Genomic DNA, 19,028 nt, shown 5'->3' on the forward strand with positions numbered 1-19,028 from the left:
ATGATGATGATTTCAGATATGTGTATTGCTCTTGTCACTGGAGTATATATTATTTATTTATGTATTATTTTTAAGAGATTCCATTACAAAAAAAGAAGATCACCTCTTTTTTGCCATTATGGTATAGAGTCATTCCAAAAATACACAATGAAACTAAAATAATTCCAGTTGTTCAAGTTATGACTTATGATTGAGTTTCTGTGAGAAAACACTTGAATTTTGAAAGATGATGGTCATTGGATGCATTTAGTTTATAACTGCTGACTGTGTAAATTCAGCAATGAGAATTGATTGGAACTAACTGTAAAATAAAACCTGTAAATACAAACGCCTCTTCACATGTCAGCAATAAAAAAAACATTTATTTGCACTGAGATTGGCTGGATACTCATGCAGAGTATGCATGTCAGAGTATGCTATTTTCCTGACACTGGTAATCAATTCAATGAAAAATTGTATCATTTTTATTGTGAAGGCAGCAACAGCATGTGGCAAAGATTAGACAAAGACATGAGTGGGTCAAAGTGTCAGAGTCAAGCATGCTCATCCACCCCCTGAACTCCGTACTAGGAACCAAACATTAGGAATTAACCTCTGGGGTCCATGAATATCCAACTAATGACAATGCAGATATCGATATATAGACAGCATCAACTATCATCAAGAACATCAATATTCATTCTAGATATATAAGATATAGAACTTTGCTGCACGTACCAACTAAATAAAATACATCACCCTCCTCTGTCCGACAGTGAGTGAAGTAAAACACCACACACTGCTGACTGCAGTAGAAGGCTGTGTGGTGGTCCCACAGCTCTCTCTTAATCACAGTCATTGCTGGAACAGAGAGCTTCAGCTAATGTGGCTGCAGCTAAGCAAAACAAACAGTGTGGAAATGAATGCAGCGGGTCCTCATTATCTCATCCATGGCTACACAGTGCAAACAAATCAGTCCAACCACCAAATCAAGCTGGGTTTGAAAAATGAAATGCCCTGCTCTGGTCCCGTCATTTAGAGCAGGCAAGAAGAAGAAAAAGACATCAACTCAATTGTGTTTTAAGTAGTTCAAGATTTTTTCTGAACCTTCACTTTGCAATTAGCTTTGTATTCTGTATTTGTATTTTCTTTTATCTTAACGCCCCATTTTATCACATTCTTGCAAAGCACTGCCAAAATGTAGTGGTGTTGTCCCCCCCCCCCCCCAAGTTCCATTGGGTTCGGGTGTGGCACGGTTAACCCACTCCTCAGCAGCGCCATACTGTGACGTTCAGCTTCCCTGAAACCCTCATTTACTTATGGAGGGGCTATTCCTGTCTCGTCCCTGGTCTGCTTAAGTATATGGTGTGCTCTCTGATATTGCTAATTATATGGGCCTGAAGCCCTGCGTGGCGCTCTGCTGAGATCTGTCAGTGTAAACACCGACTGGGCTTCCTGGTTTGGTTTTTCTCTCAGCTCTCTGGAGGATGTGGAAGAGTTAAGCAGACACACATGATCTGATTTCGATTTTTGTGTGTGTTTGCTTGACTCTTCAGCATGTCATAATGAGGTCAACACAAGTTTTACCGTCTTCTGTAAGGGCAATAAACTGATAGTAGGTTTTGCACTTAGCATCTTAAACTTTAAAGTAACTAGTAACTAAAGCTGTAAGATAAATGCAATGAAGTAAGAGGTACAATAATTGCCTCTGAAATGTAGAGGAGTATTAGTAGGACTATCGAGTAAGACAAAGTGTGAATACTTAAGTAAATTAGAAGTAGCTCCAACTTGAACCCAAGTAACCTACAGTACTTGAGTAAACATACTTAGTTACTTTCCACCACTGAACAAAAGTCTGAGTAACTGGTCCTGGGTTTGATCCCCTCTAAGCCAACTTTCCTCTTACAAGTGCAATGACTGTATTTTTGCATATAATATGCAGTTTTTTAAAAGTTATTTATCTATGCACATACTTTTGTACTTTATTTTGCTGATTGGGTGGGCAAAATAAAATCTTCAATTATCTTGTTTTAATGGAGCATTGTTGCTGAGACTACTTTGAGTGGCGGATAAATCCATGCGTATAGTGCTTAAGTATTTCTAACAGCAGGATGGTGTATGTGTGACTGAGTCAAAATAAACTACAGTTTGTGTATTCATGCTAATGAAGGAACATGTGGGGCTCATTGATGTGTTGCTAGTAGTCTTTGGACAACAATGGAACTCTGTGGCACAGACGAAGAAGACATACTGACAGCTGTCTATCTCAAGTGTTGGAAAGTGTGTTGCATTATTATGACAATCAGCGCCCATGAGCTATAATGTCACCAAGCTCCGCGGTAGCATAGCTGCATATTTAACATCGTTTTTACGGTGGTGATTTGTTTTTTTCTGTTCTGATGTTTGGGTTAGGGTTAGGGTTTAAAAACACACTATAAAATTGTGTTAATCTAAATGTCAGCTCATTTCTTCACTGTGGTGAAACATCATTAAAAACACCCACTAGAAAGATTAAAGGGACAAATCTTGAGACACCCTTAGCCCATCCTTACAGGGCACCCTTTACTTTGAAGGAGCATTCAGACAATGAATGGCTGCTGCTGTGGCTCTCTGTATTTTGAATTGGCATATAAGTGATGGTGGAAAACTATGTTGAATTACAGGGACAAATTATTCCTGTGTGTAATTGCTCACTTGCTTTCCAAAAGCAGAAGTGGCATTCATTGTTTTATTCTCCAAGAGCATTCAAATGCTGTGCTGTGAGATACATTAGAATTATGATAGTTTCTGTTTTTGATTTCGTTCATCTTTGTCCCAGTGAACAGCCCACACCATCTGCCTCTGGATGTAGATTTATGGTGCTGTTTATTCACATTGTGTCGCTCTGCACCATTCAGACAGAAGTATGATTTCTCAAAGAAGCTTTCTCATTTTGTTGATCCACCGTTGTCATTCTTCACTGTAAAGCATTCACACAGCATGGAGACGCCCACACGGTACGTATGTGTGCACAACACCTAGGACCTTTCACTGGTTGTTGTGTCGGTGCCATTAAAATAAGCTGCTAAATATTGCTCAGCCGCTTGTGTATGGAGAGAAATTTTGTCTCAATGTTGGTGACAATGCATGTTTCATAATATACAAACAATGATTTTGATGATTTGTGAGTCATATATGGTCTTCACAAATACACAAGGAATGAATAAGTGCCAAAAACTGCAGTTCTTCTAAATGGCCACATGAAGCCGGCTCCAAAAACAAGTCAATCTCCATAGCCCCCCCCCTTTGAATCTTTGACATGACAAAGACAGCGCAGTCAGCACAGTCAGCGCAGCGAAGTAAAAGTTGAAGGCAAAATATGAAAATGCTTCATTAAATAACATCTAATCAAATGGGGAAAATGCCTTTGCGACTTTGAAATATGCAAGAATGCGCTGAAAAGCCTGGTGTCCGTGTTTTCCACCAGCACCTACGTATGCGTCATTAGTGTGTCAGCAACCGTGAAAATAGTCCACACACAAATTAACCCAATCCCCACGTTTCACAATCTGTAAATATTCGCAAAAAAATCTTCACAAATATTTTGGGACATTTATATGCGTATGAAGCTTTTCAAAAGCATCTATGAACTTGAGGTGGGACATATGTGTGTAAAATACTGACATTTATTGAGTGCCTTGAAATTAAGCTATATCACTACAAACTGCTGCATACTGTAACATTGTAAAGGTTGCTCTTACCGTTCTCCTGTGTACCCAGGACTGCAGAGACACTGTCCAGTGGACAACACACAGAAGCCGTTGTTATGACACTGACATTCTTGGGAACAGTTTTGTCCAAATCTCCCCTTTGGACATGGCTGGCCACACACTGTACCCTGCACACAGCAAAGACAACAGGAAAATACACAACTGTTGATCATGTGAGCCTTAACACCTTCAAATCTTCAAATACATGTCTCTATGTTTTCTAGGACTGCTGATTTGTGTGATTGTGGATTGCGATTGGATATGTTGAAAATAGATGAATTCATTTTTCCTATTCATTAATACAGCTCCTGTATTCTGTATTATAGTCGATAACTTCAAAACCAAACTGTTTAGAGCTCCTTTCACATTATGACCTCAAGATATTGAATCAGGAGACTGATACGCATGTATGTTGCCTTTCTTAATAAAGCCGTTGTAGAATCTCTGTGAGACATTTAAAGGGGCAGTGTGTAGGATTTGGTGGTATCTTGCAGGGTGGTTACAGATTGCAACAAACCCCTTCGCTCACTCACCCTTTTCAAGACTGCGGTAACGTGAGCTGCCGAGTGCAAAACCGGTAACGCCATTCGCCTCATTCAGAGGACATCCATACCATAATATTATACTTTAGGAGCAATGGAAGTCAGACGGCAGCTGGTGGAACCACAATTATGCACTCTGCGGCTCATATCACCAATTCACAAATGTGTCGAAGAACTACGGTGTTCAGGTAACGTTAAAATGCGTAAGGCTCTCTCTAGAGCCAGTGTTTGGTTTGTCATTTCTTGGCTACTGTAAAAACATGGCGGTGCGACACGGCGGACTCCGTGAAGAGAACCCGCTCCTTTAAGTAAATATAAAGGGTTAATTCTAAGATGATGAAAACACAACAATTCTTAGTTTCAAGTGATTATGCACTGATACAAATATATTCCTTTTCTGCTGATAGATCCCCTGAAACGCTACTCACTGGCCCTTTTAATGTATCAAATATTTTAAAGGAGTTGACTCACCTCGTTCCTCCGGTTCAGCTCACATACTAGTGTGTTTGAGGATTTCCCAGGTCTTGTACTCCTCCATTATTTCATGCTCACTCTGCTGCTAAATTCTTTGAGGCCCACTTCTGACTTCTGCCGCGTAGTATATTAACAATATTGCACACTCTCAAAAATTATCACGGGGAGTATACGACGGACAACAAGCTCATTCTTCTAATGAGCTCAACCAAAGGTTTGGGGGTGCGTGGGCCTACCATCCATCCTGCAGGACAGGAGCACTCTCCAGTCACATGGTGACACACTCCTCCATTCTGACACGGACATCTCTCCTCACACTGCTGCCCGTGTTTACCTGGAGGACACAGGTCTTCACAGCTATGAAAGAAACCAAAACACCATTATCCACACCGTTATTATTTGCCACTTTTAAAGGTCACATATGGAAGTTTTGTTCATATAACAATCGTAAAACTTGCTCGAGGTGTGGTTAAGTGAGTGTCACATCACTTATATTTTTGGTTCCAAATTGCAATTACATGGGAAATAGACCTGCCGTTAACCATAATTTAGTATTATCTATGCCATGAGATTATGTATTCAGCTGTATGTGTGTGTGTGAGAGACTGTCTAATCTAATCTCTCTACTGGCTAATCTAACACACTACTGGACCCATCAGCCTAATATTATTTGTCCTCATTTATGACTATGCGAAAATGATAAATTCCTCATACAGAAGTTATTTGGATCTTCAGGTTCCACCCAAACGTTTTGTGTCACTTCACAATAACTAAACAGCAGCAAAGTTCTGCTGTTTTACCTGGACTGCATTTAGCCTCTGTGTGGTGATAAAATGTATTCTAGTACAACAAAAAATAATAATTGAAATAATGTATTAATGTTTTGCTGGTTCATAGAAAAAGGTGAGCTCATACTGAAGGCAGTGGAGAAACTGGCTTTGGAAAGACATTTTTCATGCATCTTATCATATCCAGGGACAACACGGACTGCTACCCGAGCATAGCAGCTGTTTCTCAATGAGCTTTTACTATAATGACATTATCGGAATCAGATTCTCACACATTCTGTTCTCTGACTTACAAAGCTCCAGTGTATCCTGGTGAGCACTTGCATTCTCCGGTAACATGGTGACAGGCAGCTCCGTTCTGGCACTGGCATTTCTGCTGGCATCCGTTTCCGTAGGTGCCCACTTCACACTGGGCCTCGCAGCGCCAGCCTCGGTACCCAGGAGTGCAGATACAGGCTCCGGTGATGGGGTTACACAGTGCAGAGTTCTGGCACTGACATCTGCTACTGCAGTGGGGACCCCAGTGGTTACTGTCACAAGCTGAGGGGAAGATGAAAGAAAATAATCAAGATTTAGTTTTGTTTTACATGTCTCATGGCACAAGTTAGTTCTGATTGTTGCCGAGCTTCAAGAGGGGAGAGCTGTTCTTATGATAGCTTACTTTGTTATCCTTGCCTTTTCCTATGAATGTCCAGCTGCAGTGTTTTTAAAAAAACAACTACTAGTTAAACTGATAGATGAACAGATACTGATATTGGATATCTGTATCGGTGACACCCGGTCATTTATATACATTATACATTTATATCTATGTAAATATCTATCTATCTATGTACATTTATTATTGTGTATTTTATGTTTTTAGTGTATTGCTTTTATATATGATGATTTTAATGTAAAGTGTCTTTGAGTATTATGAAAAGCACTATATAAATAAAATGTATTATTATTATTATTATTTTTTATATCCCTAGTTATAATAAATATGTTTGAAATACTTGGTTAAGTTTTGTTAACAAAAGTACTTGCTTATGCTTAGGAAAAGATCTTGGTTTGGGTAAAAATGACTATGAAAGTGGTGTTGCTAAAGTATGTAGCGTGACAAATAAGTCAACAATGACTTCTGGTTTCACACAGGACATGAATAGCGGTCTCCTGGGTCCTGTGTTTTTAAACCCACCCGTCCACCCAGACCTCCTCTCTACGGGGACTTTGTCACTCTTTATACTACGTAACCTGTCCTGGCTCATGATTACGTCAATTACATACATACTGCTTACAAATAATAATGCATTACTTTCTGTAGGTATAGCTACAAACAGTGTATGACAAACGACCTGATCTACCACTAGACAAAGAAAACATAACATAAAGACCTTCTAAGTTTATTTAGCCTTCTAAGAACCTCTTGTAGTGATTCTTTTTCACTTTTAACTCATGATGCAAGTGCAACAATGATCTTAAAGTGGGTCCGGGACAACCTTTTACAACTGGTGTTGGATCTGATTCCAGAGGAATCCAACTGTGTATACTGCTTGAAGGATGCGGCTGGTGTTATACACAGTATACTTTATAGGGACAATAGTTGTTTATCTAGATTAGAGGTTCTTATTATTTTCCTTATTATGAACCCATGAAAAGGCCCCAACCAACAATTTGTTCGTTCTTGTCTCAAAACTTTCGGACTTCCCTATTCCACCTGTCTGTTAAAAGACAATGCTAATGTAGTCAGTCTCCAGAAGCTGGATAACACAAAGCTATTTCCTGCAACAAAATCAAAGTTATTTTATTCTAAGACTGCTCACATTCATTTGACCAAATATCCAGGGTGGTGCAATCATGCTCTTTGAACTGAAGACAATAGCTAAAAGCAAAAAAACTGATGTTGGTAAAGTAATCAATGCTTTTATTGTCTTCTCACTTGGACTACTGCAACTCTCATGAGGTAGTTGCTCGCTGCCAGCTCATCCAAAATGTTGGTGTTGGGATTTTAACAAACTCTAGGAAATCACCTTGCCTCTTTGTGTTGGCTCCCTTTGGCTCAACATTTTCCTGATAACTTTCAAGGCTTCACTTGGTCAAGCTCCAAGTGACATTGTTTACATCCATTATGAGCAACAGCGCAGCCTGAACCAAATTTAAGATTCGCCTCTGAGCCGTGTGCCACCACATTATCAACCATCAAGCTCTTGAGGCTGAGACCGAAGCTGGCCCCTCATCACCAACATGAAAACCATCTGATTCTACAAGTAGACTCAATGACTTTCAATTATTGTATGGCCAGGCGGGCTACGACCTGAACCCACCTCATTAACCTTCGGCTGTTGGATTTCAGCCTTAATCAGACCACACCTTATATACATGAGCAAGCGCTGCCATGTGTCTGGCCTTCCCATCACCGCTCGCAAATGGTAGCTTCACCATGTGTAACCACAGTAAACTGGTAAATCTGAGAATGTGTTGTTTAGTTCTAGATGTCTTTCATTATGTCACGTCATATCTCACCACTCAGGGCCTGGCTATGACTGGGGGCTAAATAGGAGAGAGCCAGGAAGGTTTACAGCGATTGCCAGACCTTTCATTATGGGACTCTGCGTCATTGGAAGTCTATATTAAGTTCAGGGGAAAGTGAGAAAGACAGAAATTGAAGGTTTAGATAAGGACTTTATAACGTACACAGTGTATTTTATTATAGCACAGTTGTCAGCTAGCAGTTTAACAGGTCATTAGCCACTAAAGGATCATTTCAGTTCTTTTTTAACTGTCTCTTTTAATAGTTTTGGCGAACATTTGTATTGGTTATGATAACATTGCACACCCCAAAGTATCTGATTGACTCATTTCAAGGCACCAATCAATGCACAAACTCACCAACCTCAGACATCAGTCATATTTCGGCTCCAATGCTAGATCTATGCTTTGTACTACAAACTACAAAGACGCTTTAAAAATGGTCAAAAGATGTACATGGGAAAGTGAAACAAAAGACACCCATCTGTTCAAAGAGAAAATTAAAGACACATTTTGTGTTTAAGTAACTAGTGCTCGTACAAGAACATTGAAACTAAGCCTCCAAGCTAGTGCAGGCAGTCAACTAGAGTATATTATTACCCTTAAGCCAAAGTTGTACTGTCCGCGAGTACGCAATTGTCCATGTGAGCATACCGCCAATATGTTCAAACTGTGCAGACCTGTCCGGTTCAAGCCCAAACTGTTAAATTACAACTTCTGGGTCTGTCACATGATGTCATTGGGCCAATAAAGTCCTTTCCCCACAGACTTACATTGGGAAAGAGATGTCTGTAGATCTGGGGATATTATTATATATATTTTTAAGTGAATCAACTTCCTACTATGGACACTTAAAAATAGCCCTCATTTAAATCATTTAGTCCTAAAAGTTGTAAAATGTAACAATAAACAGAACGTGTCCGTGTTTTCTGCAGCTGTCAGTGTACGTGTCTCTTTGGGAGTATAACCGAGACTCTACTGTACATGGCATACACATCTATGTCCAACACACCGTTTTGATCATGTTGGAGTTGGCTCACTGAACTATAGTAAGTACAGAAGGTCAGTAGTGGGTCTGTAAACAGTGATGGGTGTTTATAACAGACCTGCGGTCTTGTTTACAACCATTGTGTGACTGCTCATGTTTCTGATCCATCAGACTTGTAGTGGTGTCGCTGCGTTAACAAATCTCAGTACCTAACTTGGGCCTGAGCTCAAGAATAGGAAAAGTCAATTCAAAGGATTCTTTTTTATTTCAGTTGACCAACAAACTTCTGAGCAAACTTCATCCGCTGATGAAGACAGTGAGAGGTTTGAAAGCACCGGAAAAAGCAAGTGGCGCTTGAGTTAAGATTTTTGTTTCTTATTAGACTACTTTTATTCCAAGGTCAAGAACACGGTTCACTCTCAACAAACTTCTCATGTATGCTGGGATCATTTTGGTGTTACACAATAGATAATCTGAGAAATATCATTTTCATTTGTCTCCAAGATGTGAACCTGTTGCCGAGACGTTTTTGTCAACCCTCATTCCAAAAACTTTTATCTTTACCTTCATCTCAATCCATAATCAACAGCTGACTTTAGCTCTCCAGAGCTTCATCTCTGATCCTAATAGTACCATGCGTCTCCTAAATAAATGTTGTATGGGATCCTGCAGGCAGTGCCTGACCTCTGCAACTGATTGTGGTTTCACTGCTCTGACTAGAATAGTCAGAAATAGCAGCTGTGGTAAAAGGAAGTGATTGCAGTGACGTGTGTTTGTGGACTGATGTGACTTTCTTTCTGGATGTGTGAAGAGAACAGATTCACTGTAATTTCCTGAGCAACAGCAGCAGAGGTAGAAAACGTAAAGTGAAGTGAATACCACATGATAGGACTATTACTAAAATTAAAGGCAAGTAAAGACCACAACTAAATTAAAAATTAGACGTTTTTGTGAGGACGCTCTGAGCATCTAATAAAGTCTTCAAGGGAAAAGTCACAATGTATTGAAAAAAATACAATCATTTTTCATCATTCACAACATGTTTTTATCTAACAAAATATTCTGCTTCAAAAACAATATTTTCACTTCGGCCACAAAACGTCTCTTCCGCTGCACACAAAGGGAGACACACCTGTATGTCACTGACATCCCAAGCTTCATTCCAAAACCTTAATAGAAGATTTGAATATCAAAAATCCACTTGGTACAGCACTAGTGGCTCAGTCAGATCTAGTTTGTGACGTGGTGGCTGATGATGACACTGATGACCTTGTGTCGTATGCGTGTGTTGTGGGCGTGACTTGGGAGAGGAGGGCAGTCAGACCATGCAAAGTACAATGCAATCAACGCACAAACAACCTATGATGTTGTATGTTTATTGTTCAGGTTTGTCATCATTTTGTTTGCGGCCTGGTAGCAAATGCTTTTTGGACTGGTGGCTGGGGCCCGCTGAGCTAGATTTTGAAAGTATTAATGCAAAAAAATCCTAGCCCCTCCTTTTAGGCCTCCATCCAAAACCACATCTGATTTATTGATTGCTGTCGGAATGCAAAGAAGTTCTCATCAAATATAACAAAAAATGCTTCTAAAATAAATTGTCTCTGCTAGTTTACAGTTAATCTTATTCATCATAGGTTTTGCTCTCTTACATTGTTGTCAGAGGCCACAATTGTTCAACCAAACAGTGCCATAAATATATATTTTTGTTTAAACAACAATATATTTCTTTTGAGCTCAATGTCCTCTACTCCATGAACACAGCCTGGTGTTTATGTGCCCAGCCTGCTGAGTAACACAACCATCTCCAGCCATTCCACAATTCCAAAGTTGTTCAAGTGATTAACAGGCTCCTTTTATTCCTCCCGCATTAGCCTGCTTCACTCTGACCTGATTAAAAAAAGCCTGCAGTACTTCCTTTTCCTCAGGCGGTCTGGCCCTGTGTGACAAACAGTGGCGAGTACCGAGGGGGAGGTTTCGGGGACAAAGAGGAGGAGGAGAATAGAGATAATAAGATGCACACGTAAAACCCCTCCCGCATTCAAATCTGCCATCCTGGTACCTTTGTGAAACCTGACCTAGATTGAAGAAGGGCCAAACTCCAGGAGCTCAAGGCTCCTCATCTGCTTGCCGAAGAACAGACTGTTCTCTTTCATCGGCCTATTCAAGATGAGCGAACAAAAAAGACTGCACTGTGCCAGGGTTTGGTCACAAGGCTGTGTCATTATCCACTGCAAAGAATAAGAACTAGAAAGACAGTGAAACTTCTGCATACATAATTCTTTTTTCGTATCCATGCAGACACAACAAGTCCTAAAAATGAAAATAAAAAGCTTGGTCACACCGAGGGAGATCTCAGGGGGGAAAGGGTCTGAGCCTGTAACTTGAGCTGCCAGTTGTTGAGAGTTGGCTCGGCTCTGACTGTCCACACTGGGGAGGGATTGGGGCCGGGATGTTTTTCCCTCTATTTGGTGATTACCCAGTCTACATGGCATGGTGCACTCATGGGAACAGAAAACGCCTTTCACACTGATACGGTGGATTCCCAGTGAGAAAAAACATCTGTAGTATTCCTCCAGTTTTCAGCTGAAGGGAAATGTGTGTCCTCCTCCGGATTTTTATTGTCACTATAAACTATCTCATTAAGCAGTGTCTCCATGAGGAAACCGTGCTTTTACTGTAAATGTCCTCTTTAAGATGCACTCCTTGATTTTGTTATAGTTCCCAGAGGCACTCAAAAGAGAAAAATGTCCTTATTACTACTTATTATGTAGCTAAAAGGGGAACTCCACTAGTTTTACACATCAAGATCAGTTTGCTTGTCATGGTCAGACAACAGTTATATGATGCCTTCTGTGGCTCTGTAGGAGCTTTGTTAACTCTGAAAATAACCGGAATGATGTCATAGTGGTGTCAGCTTGGGCTCTAAAACTACAAATTCATAAGAGAAAAGTGTTTTAAAAAGACATGGGATTTTGTGTTCTTTAAAAGTGTGAAAAAATGAATCTCTGTCATACTATATTCATTTGAGTAACAATTTCAAAACTCATCTGGCTGAAGAAATTACTCAACTTCTAAAATACAAAATAAAGTAAAAGTTTGACACGTGTAACGTGTTTATTAAAAACAAACAAACACATGTGACACTGAGTACTAGAAGACTTACTACTGTATATTTATTTATAATTATGCATTTATTTACCTCACAACAATTCATATTTAAGAAAAAAGGTGCTATAATAAAAAATTGCCAGAAACAGGCCTCATTCTGTGGTTTATTTGGTATAAAATCATAATGAACTTATTACTTGGACAAAAGCTAAAAGAACAGAATGTAATGTAAAGCTGTTGGTCATTAATAACAAGGATGAGAATCAGAAGCGGAGGGAACTTAAAAAATGATAAATGTGTGAATATCACAGACAAACTACTTGTATACCTGTAAAAAGAAACACAACTTCTTTATTTTTTTTCCATCTGTGCTTTGCCGTCCTGCACTTTTTTTGGTTTCGTTGAGTCACAATAATGTAGAAAAGCATTGCATTTTAAATCTACAATAGAGTGTAAAATATTTACACAAGATCTGTTAAAATCATTTAAACACTGCTAGACTGAACAGTGATCAGGGACAGGAGAATAGGTGTTGAAAGAAAATAACTGAGAAGGCCAGAATGACTCAGAAAGAGAAGTTTGAGGGATTAAAGTTCACATGATCATAGGAAAAATAGGAAAACTAAGAAGTTGAAAATTAAAATTGATAAAAGGGGAATAGATTTATCGATTTGTTTTTACTCTCCAAAACATTTATCGGACATTATTCTCGTATGTAAATACGTTTTTCGGACATTTTACAAAAGTTTGGGAACAACTATTTTTTTGTAGCATTTTTCAAATATTTTTCAGACATTTTCTATTTTGTTATTCTGACATTTTACAATTTCTTTAAGAATTTTTTGCACAGTTTGCTAATTATTTTCTGACATTTTACAAATATTTTTCAGATTTTTCTATTTTGTTTTGGACATTTTACAATTTATTTTCTTCTTTTTGAAACATTTCACTAATCATTTTACATTTATGAATATTTTTTGGAACATTTTTGCGGTTTACAGTATCCCGCAGTTTCTGGGGCTCAGAATAAGACCATCTTGATGAAGACCAAAGAGCTGAAATCTTTATAAAGGAAATAAAGAATGGTATATTGGAGAAGATTTGTTCAACTTGTGTAACTTTGATGGACTCATGTTGAATAAAGTCACATACAAACTGTGATGTGAAGACTGTTATCAGGTCACAAAAGCATGACAAAATGAAGAACTGTGGGTCTATTGGGTAAAACACATCTTAAACAGAGACTCTATAAGATATACAGTACGTGTTGTTTTCTTCTTTGCTATATTCTCAGAGCTGAACTTTAGGCCTCCTGAGCAGCTTGTGTTGTTATCATGTGTACTAAATCACAAGCTCCAGCGCCTCAGGTCATTTCCTACCACACAATTTTCTCCTCCTATTATTCCTGCTTCTCCTTGAACACAGCCTTCCCCTATTTCCTGTTCTTGGCCCTCAAATTGATCCTCAGACATATTGTTGGGGCCTACTGACCTGTGAAACACAGTCAATGCATCCAAGTCTTTTTTGTGGCTCTTGAGGAAATTAAAACATGTTACTGAAGGGGATGGTGAATGAACAAAGGCTGAATGAAGAGACTGACCCGATAGAACTACATTCGCTGCTTTTCAAAGAAACACACAGACACAGTTTTCCCCTTAATCCAACATTTCAAGTAAAAACATATGGATCAAAGCAATGCTATGTTGCTGTGTATATTGATATATGTTTCCTCCTAAAGACACAACACATTGTATACATTAAAAATACTGAGTATTTACAAGTTCAGTGCCATTGAACCTGTTCTCTCTTGACTGACTGAGAACATCCCCCTCAGGACCTGAACAACACATCAGGCAGTGGGAGAATCAGCAGCTTCTCAGCCGTGTATCACACACTGACCGTGACAGAGCACAGCTAAGGGCTGTCTGGACTCCAGCCTGCTATTGATCTCTGGACTCATACTCCAGAGACACATACTAGTGGTTACTGGGAAGGAAGAGATTAAGATTAAGAAGAAAAAGGCCCAGGAAGCATGTATTAGTCAACATAAAGGATGCTGCCTTCTCTCTATCTGTTTTGATGTAGATTCAGAATACCTCATGTTTAAACTTGGTTACTTAGTAACCAAAGGGTCAACATATGATAACCTGGTTGAGTTAGAATAACACTGTATTTAGGCCCAATGGGAAAGTTTGAAGAGGCTCAACATATTCACCTTAATGAGACCTTAGAGGTAATGGTAAATGGACTGTACTTGTATTTCTCTTTTCAAGTATTCTGACCACTTAAAGTACTTTAACACTACATGTCATCATTCACCCATTCACACCCATTCATACACTGATGACAGGGGAGGGAATATATGGTTCAACAGGTTCCATGTACAGAGCCAAACTGACAATCAATGTAAATGCTAACATCCAGAGATGTCACGTTCATGAGAATGGCCCGGACAGGAGGTCACATGACCTTCACCTTTGACCACCAAAATCTAACCAGTTCATGCCTGAGCACAGGTGGACGTTTTCGTCAAACTTGAAGGAATTCCCTACAGGCGTTCCTTAGATATCATATTCACGAGAATGGATCGGGCGGACTGACGACCTGAAAACACAATGCCTCCGGCCACGGCTCTGACAGCCGCAGAGGCATTAAGAAAAAACTTCATTTGAGAGTCCTTTTTTAAGATTTACGTCTTTATTATGAGGTTGGGTTTGGAGCTGAGAGAGACAGAAAGTATCTGGATTATGTCACACAACGCTGTTGAGAGAAATTGTTGCAATCAAACTTCAACTGTAGACCTGTGAAATTTGGGGGGGACATGGTTTTGGGAAACTGCATGTGGACATAACACATTAGAATAACCCAGAGTTAACCCAAGTTAATCAGGCCAAAAAGGACATTAGGTACAGAGCATATGGACAATATGGAAAATATTGTCCTGGTATATTTCACTGGTGGTTGAAACACGACAAAGGACAAGAAAAAACTAAGACGGAATGCAGCAGCATGACCTCGTGGTTCCAAAATCACATCTCTTATTTCTGTGATAAAGCATCAAATTTACAAAGTCAGACTTTCATTGAGTCCCTATGAACAAGAGAAACATTTTTACACTGTGTGTGAGGGCAGACAGACAGTCCGGGCCTAGTGGGGCCCAAGGGAACCCCAGGGCCCAGACACAACAATAAGCCCCTTTATTACAAGCTGAAACTGAAGACAGCAGGGGCACACCCTGTGGGCTCCTCATGCATATCGCTATAGAGGCCTGCACGGAGACACATTCACAGGCTCATAAGCAAAAGCAAAAATAACCTCACACACACACTAAATGGACACTGTCTGCAAGCTTCCAGTGCTAACTTGATCACCGTGAGAATATCTTCTCCACTGAGGAAATGGCTGATAGGAATTCTCCAGAGTTTAGTATTGCACTTCCATGAAGAAAAGCAAATGTTCAACATCAAAGCAGCAGCAGAGGCTTTGCCTGATATCAGACAGATACCACTCGATGGAGTGGGCATATACAAAGGTCTGGACCGGGGCAAGCAGACACTATGTGTTGATTTGCAGCCCCTACAAGTCACACTGCAACAACACTGGATCCTAAATTTCCTCCTTGGTAAACGCCCACATCATTCAAACTCAGTGCTTTTCATTACACTAACTTATGTTTCCTCGCATACTCTCTCCTCCTGTGACCTGGAAATTGTTCCCACTCCGTCATGGCTCCCCATGATGTATGAATGCTGCATCTCTATGTGGCACACCTTTACATCCATAGAGGCTACGGAACCAAGGACTTCTCATTTGACAGGTTCGGCTCCTCCGTCCTTGGGTCTCTTCCTTTCAGCGAGGAGACATGATAGCATAATTAAAAGCACCCCACGTTCCAGTTTCTGGTATAAATTGAAAGTCTCCAAGCCAAAGTTGAGATAAATCCAAATGCAACTGTTTTTACAGGCTGAGTGAGTATAACTACCATGTGTCAAATCTGCGGAGTGCCCCTTTAAAGCTTCCACGACACTGCCACTTGAACTACATGGGAAACTGCATCTCCAGTGGTGATCTCATGCTATGCATGTGCATATAGTTAAATGAATCCTCAGAATGTATTCAACAATCCTGCAATATGCCTGTTTTATTAAATCCACCTTCCTTTCTCTAGTTGCATGGAAGGAGCTGCTGTTCCAGAAGTACTTTCCCACTGTAAATTCCTCAACATGGGAACACAGGAGCCTCCTTAAAATTAAAATGATACTACAGGTTTATTTTATAACTAATCAGTCATGAGAACACTCATGAGTCTAAGCCACAATTGTACAAGGCAATTGTATCTCTTGGCAAGAACGTTGATATTGGACGATTCCGATGCCACGTTTTTTCTAATTCTCTCTCTTTTCTTCAAAGGACAGAGGGTGTCGTGTGCTGTACAGATTGAAAAGCCTCTTGAGGCAAATATGTGATATTGGGCTATATAAAAAAAATGGATATATTTGTGCATAGAAACTACAGTACAGTTAAAGTTAGGGAAATAATAATTGCAGTCTGGGATGAGCTGTGAACTCAGCTTCAGTCTTCTGCATGTGAGTTGTGCTACAAATCCATCCAGCATCCCGACCTCCTCATCCTTATATTGCCTTCAAGACATAAAGGACACACTACTTCCCGCATGGTCAACATGACCTCATCCATACTTTTTGTCCCCAGTGTTGAGTAGCCTTTTGTGAATCATTTTGGCACCTGCTTAATGTTATCAGACTTAGGTTAGGTTTAGGCAACAACACCATTTGGTAAGGGTGAGATCATATATCATGGTTTGGATTAGAATATGTACACTGTTACGTAAATTAACTAATGGTCGTAACGTCATGTGACTCAGTGACATAACGTCTCGTGACAAAACTTCTTCATTTTGGTTTCACATGTTTTTGTTTTACCTATTCACCACCCTTCCCACTTACCCTTGGCAGGCTTTCTCACTCTTTATACTAAGGCAGTTACTCTGAGCATCTAATAATTGTGCATGATGGGTTTGTATTGGAATTAGTCGAAAGCGCGGTGCGTCTCATACAGGCACTAAAGGCTACTATCCAAGGGTCGGTATGGGACGCCCCAGTGACCATGCTGGAAAGTTGGCAATCGTGCGATATGGAATTGTTTTCTAGGGCTGCTGGGCCGCAAGAAAAGGAATGGCTGTAAAATGGTAGATAAACACATTTCATTTCCTATAAATTCTTCACAGCAAAAGTCCCCTGTTATTTTTGCTGCTTACTCTTCCTCCCTGCAGCATTAGTGGATTTGATTTTTAAGAATAGTCGCTAACAAAGCTCCGCTAATTCATTGAGAACCATCTTTACAGCACTCGTTCAACGGCCCAGGAAACAAACCGACCAATTGCGTGCAATGTAAATCATATCACATGACACTACTCAGCTAATCAAATATGTGTATTCCGATAAGTATAGCGACCTGGGTAAAGGTTATTCACACAGGGGAGAGACGGGCGAGAGACCAAGTAGTCTGAGAAGTACCTGAGTGAGAGAAGATATTTCACTATGTGTTCTCCAAAAAAACAGAACCTTCAACCAAGAATGGACAGACTCGTTTGTTCATTCGGAAGAAGAAAAGCGGTAATGTGAAGCGCCACTATGAGACAAAGCCCAAATCTTTTGAGCAAACGTATCCAATCAAATACAAAATGAAGGCACAGAAAATAAACCTAAGAGCCCAATATGACACATGAATTCACTGCCCAACAATGATGTTACCAGAGAAGAATAGATCTGAAACAAGTTATTTCAACAACCACACATAAAGTCCCTGCACACAATTTTCTCTTTTTAGAAGATGAGAATAATATGGATATCTTGGCTTTTGTGATTGACATCACATCTGAATTAAATATATTTAAAGCTGGAGGACAATTCAATTATTTTTTCTTTTAAGATGCACATTGTTCAAAAGCTTTCTGCAATGTATTATATTTTTAAATGCATCACTTATTTTACTTGAAATGAGAGAGTAACATTTATTTACTATAAGAGTATGCATTTTTAATCATTTATCCAGTTCAATTTGAAAACTGAGCATAAATATTGTTGAGATATTATTGAATTGAACTTTCTTTATTTAGTTTGACAGTCAGTTGTTGACTATACAGACATTGATACAACTGCTAGGCTACTTTAATATATATGGCACTAAATCATAGCACAAGTTAGACAGTGATGTTCTGGACCTTTGCCTGAGAAAATTCTCTCTAAATGGACCTCGTTGAATTTTAATTGAATACACCTGCGGTCTCAGCTGTGCTGCTTTCCTTTTGCTCTTATCTGGAAGGTACTCCTGTGTGGGGGGGAGATGATGCTAATCATACGTTGGATAAATTGTCCGCATTGTGCCCATGTGCTGTCCACATCTCACTGAGATCCGAACTCAACGCGAGCCAGGACACCTAAGCATGTGGTCTGGCTGATGGGATCCCAATGTGAGAAAGATCTGATCTCGGAGTGTACAGAGTTGATATATAATGCGTCCTGGCATGATTGAATGAAAAAACGGGCTAAATGACAGAATGACAAAAGTCGCTTGTAACCACAGCCTTTGAAAACACCACCATACACAAGCTACAGGCCAGGACAAAACTTTCGCAGCTAAATTCCTGGAGGAAAGCCACATGAAAAGTTCTGGTTATTGAAATCGCAGTGTCCCCAGAGGATTCCTTGGGCATAACATACTTAGCCCGAGTGCTAAAGAGGGCTCAATGAGGTTGAGTAGATCCAGTAAATACAACAGTGTTTCCACAAACACACACGCCATTCAGAGACTGAAGAGCTGACCATTGTTCAATCTCACTTTAGCTCATTTGACGGACCCACTGAGCTGG

At 39.8% G+C, this 19,028-nt stretch overlaps 1 protein-coding gene across 3 annotated transcripts in view; it reads right to left on the reverse strand.

The window, feature by feature from the left end:
- Nucleotides 1-19,028, reverse strand: part of megf10 (multiple EGF-like-domains 10) — a 49,459-nt gene that overhangs the window by 17,034 nt on the left and 13,397 nt on the right. For all 3 annotated transcript variants that reach the window (XM_076079691.1, XM_076079692.1, XM_076079693.1), the window contains 3 exons: nucleotides 5,826-6,072; nucleotides 4,981-5,101; nucleotides 3,720-3,856 (listed from right to left, as the gene is read on the reverse strand). In XM_076079691.1, the coding sequence (XP_075935806.1) occupies nucleotides 3,720-3,856; nucleotides 4,981-5,101; nucleotides 5,826-6,072 (505 nt within the window). The remainder of the gene's footprint in view (nucleotides 1-3,719; nucleotides 3,857-4,980; nucleotides 5,102-5,825; nucleotides 6,073-19,028) is intronic.

This window comes from Anarhichas minor, unplaced genomic scaffold (assembly GCF_050575085.1).
Source record: "Anarhichas minor isolate MPS153535 unplaced genomic scaffold, ASM5057508v1 ptg000073l, whole genome shotgun sequence".
NCBI lineage: Eukaryota > Metazoa > Chordata > Actinopteri > Perciformes > Anarhichadidae > Anarhichas > Anarhichas minor.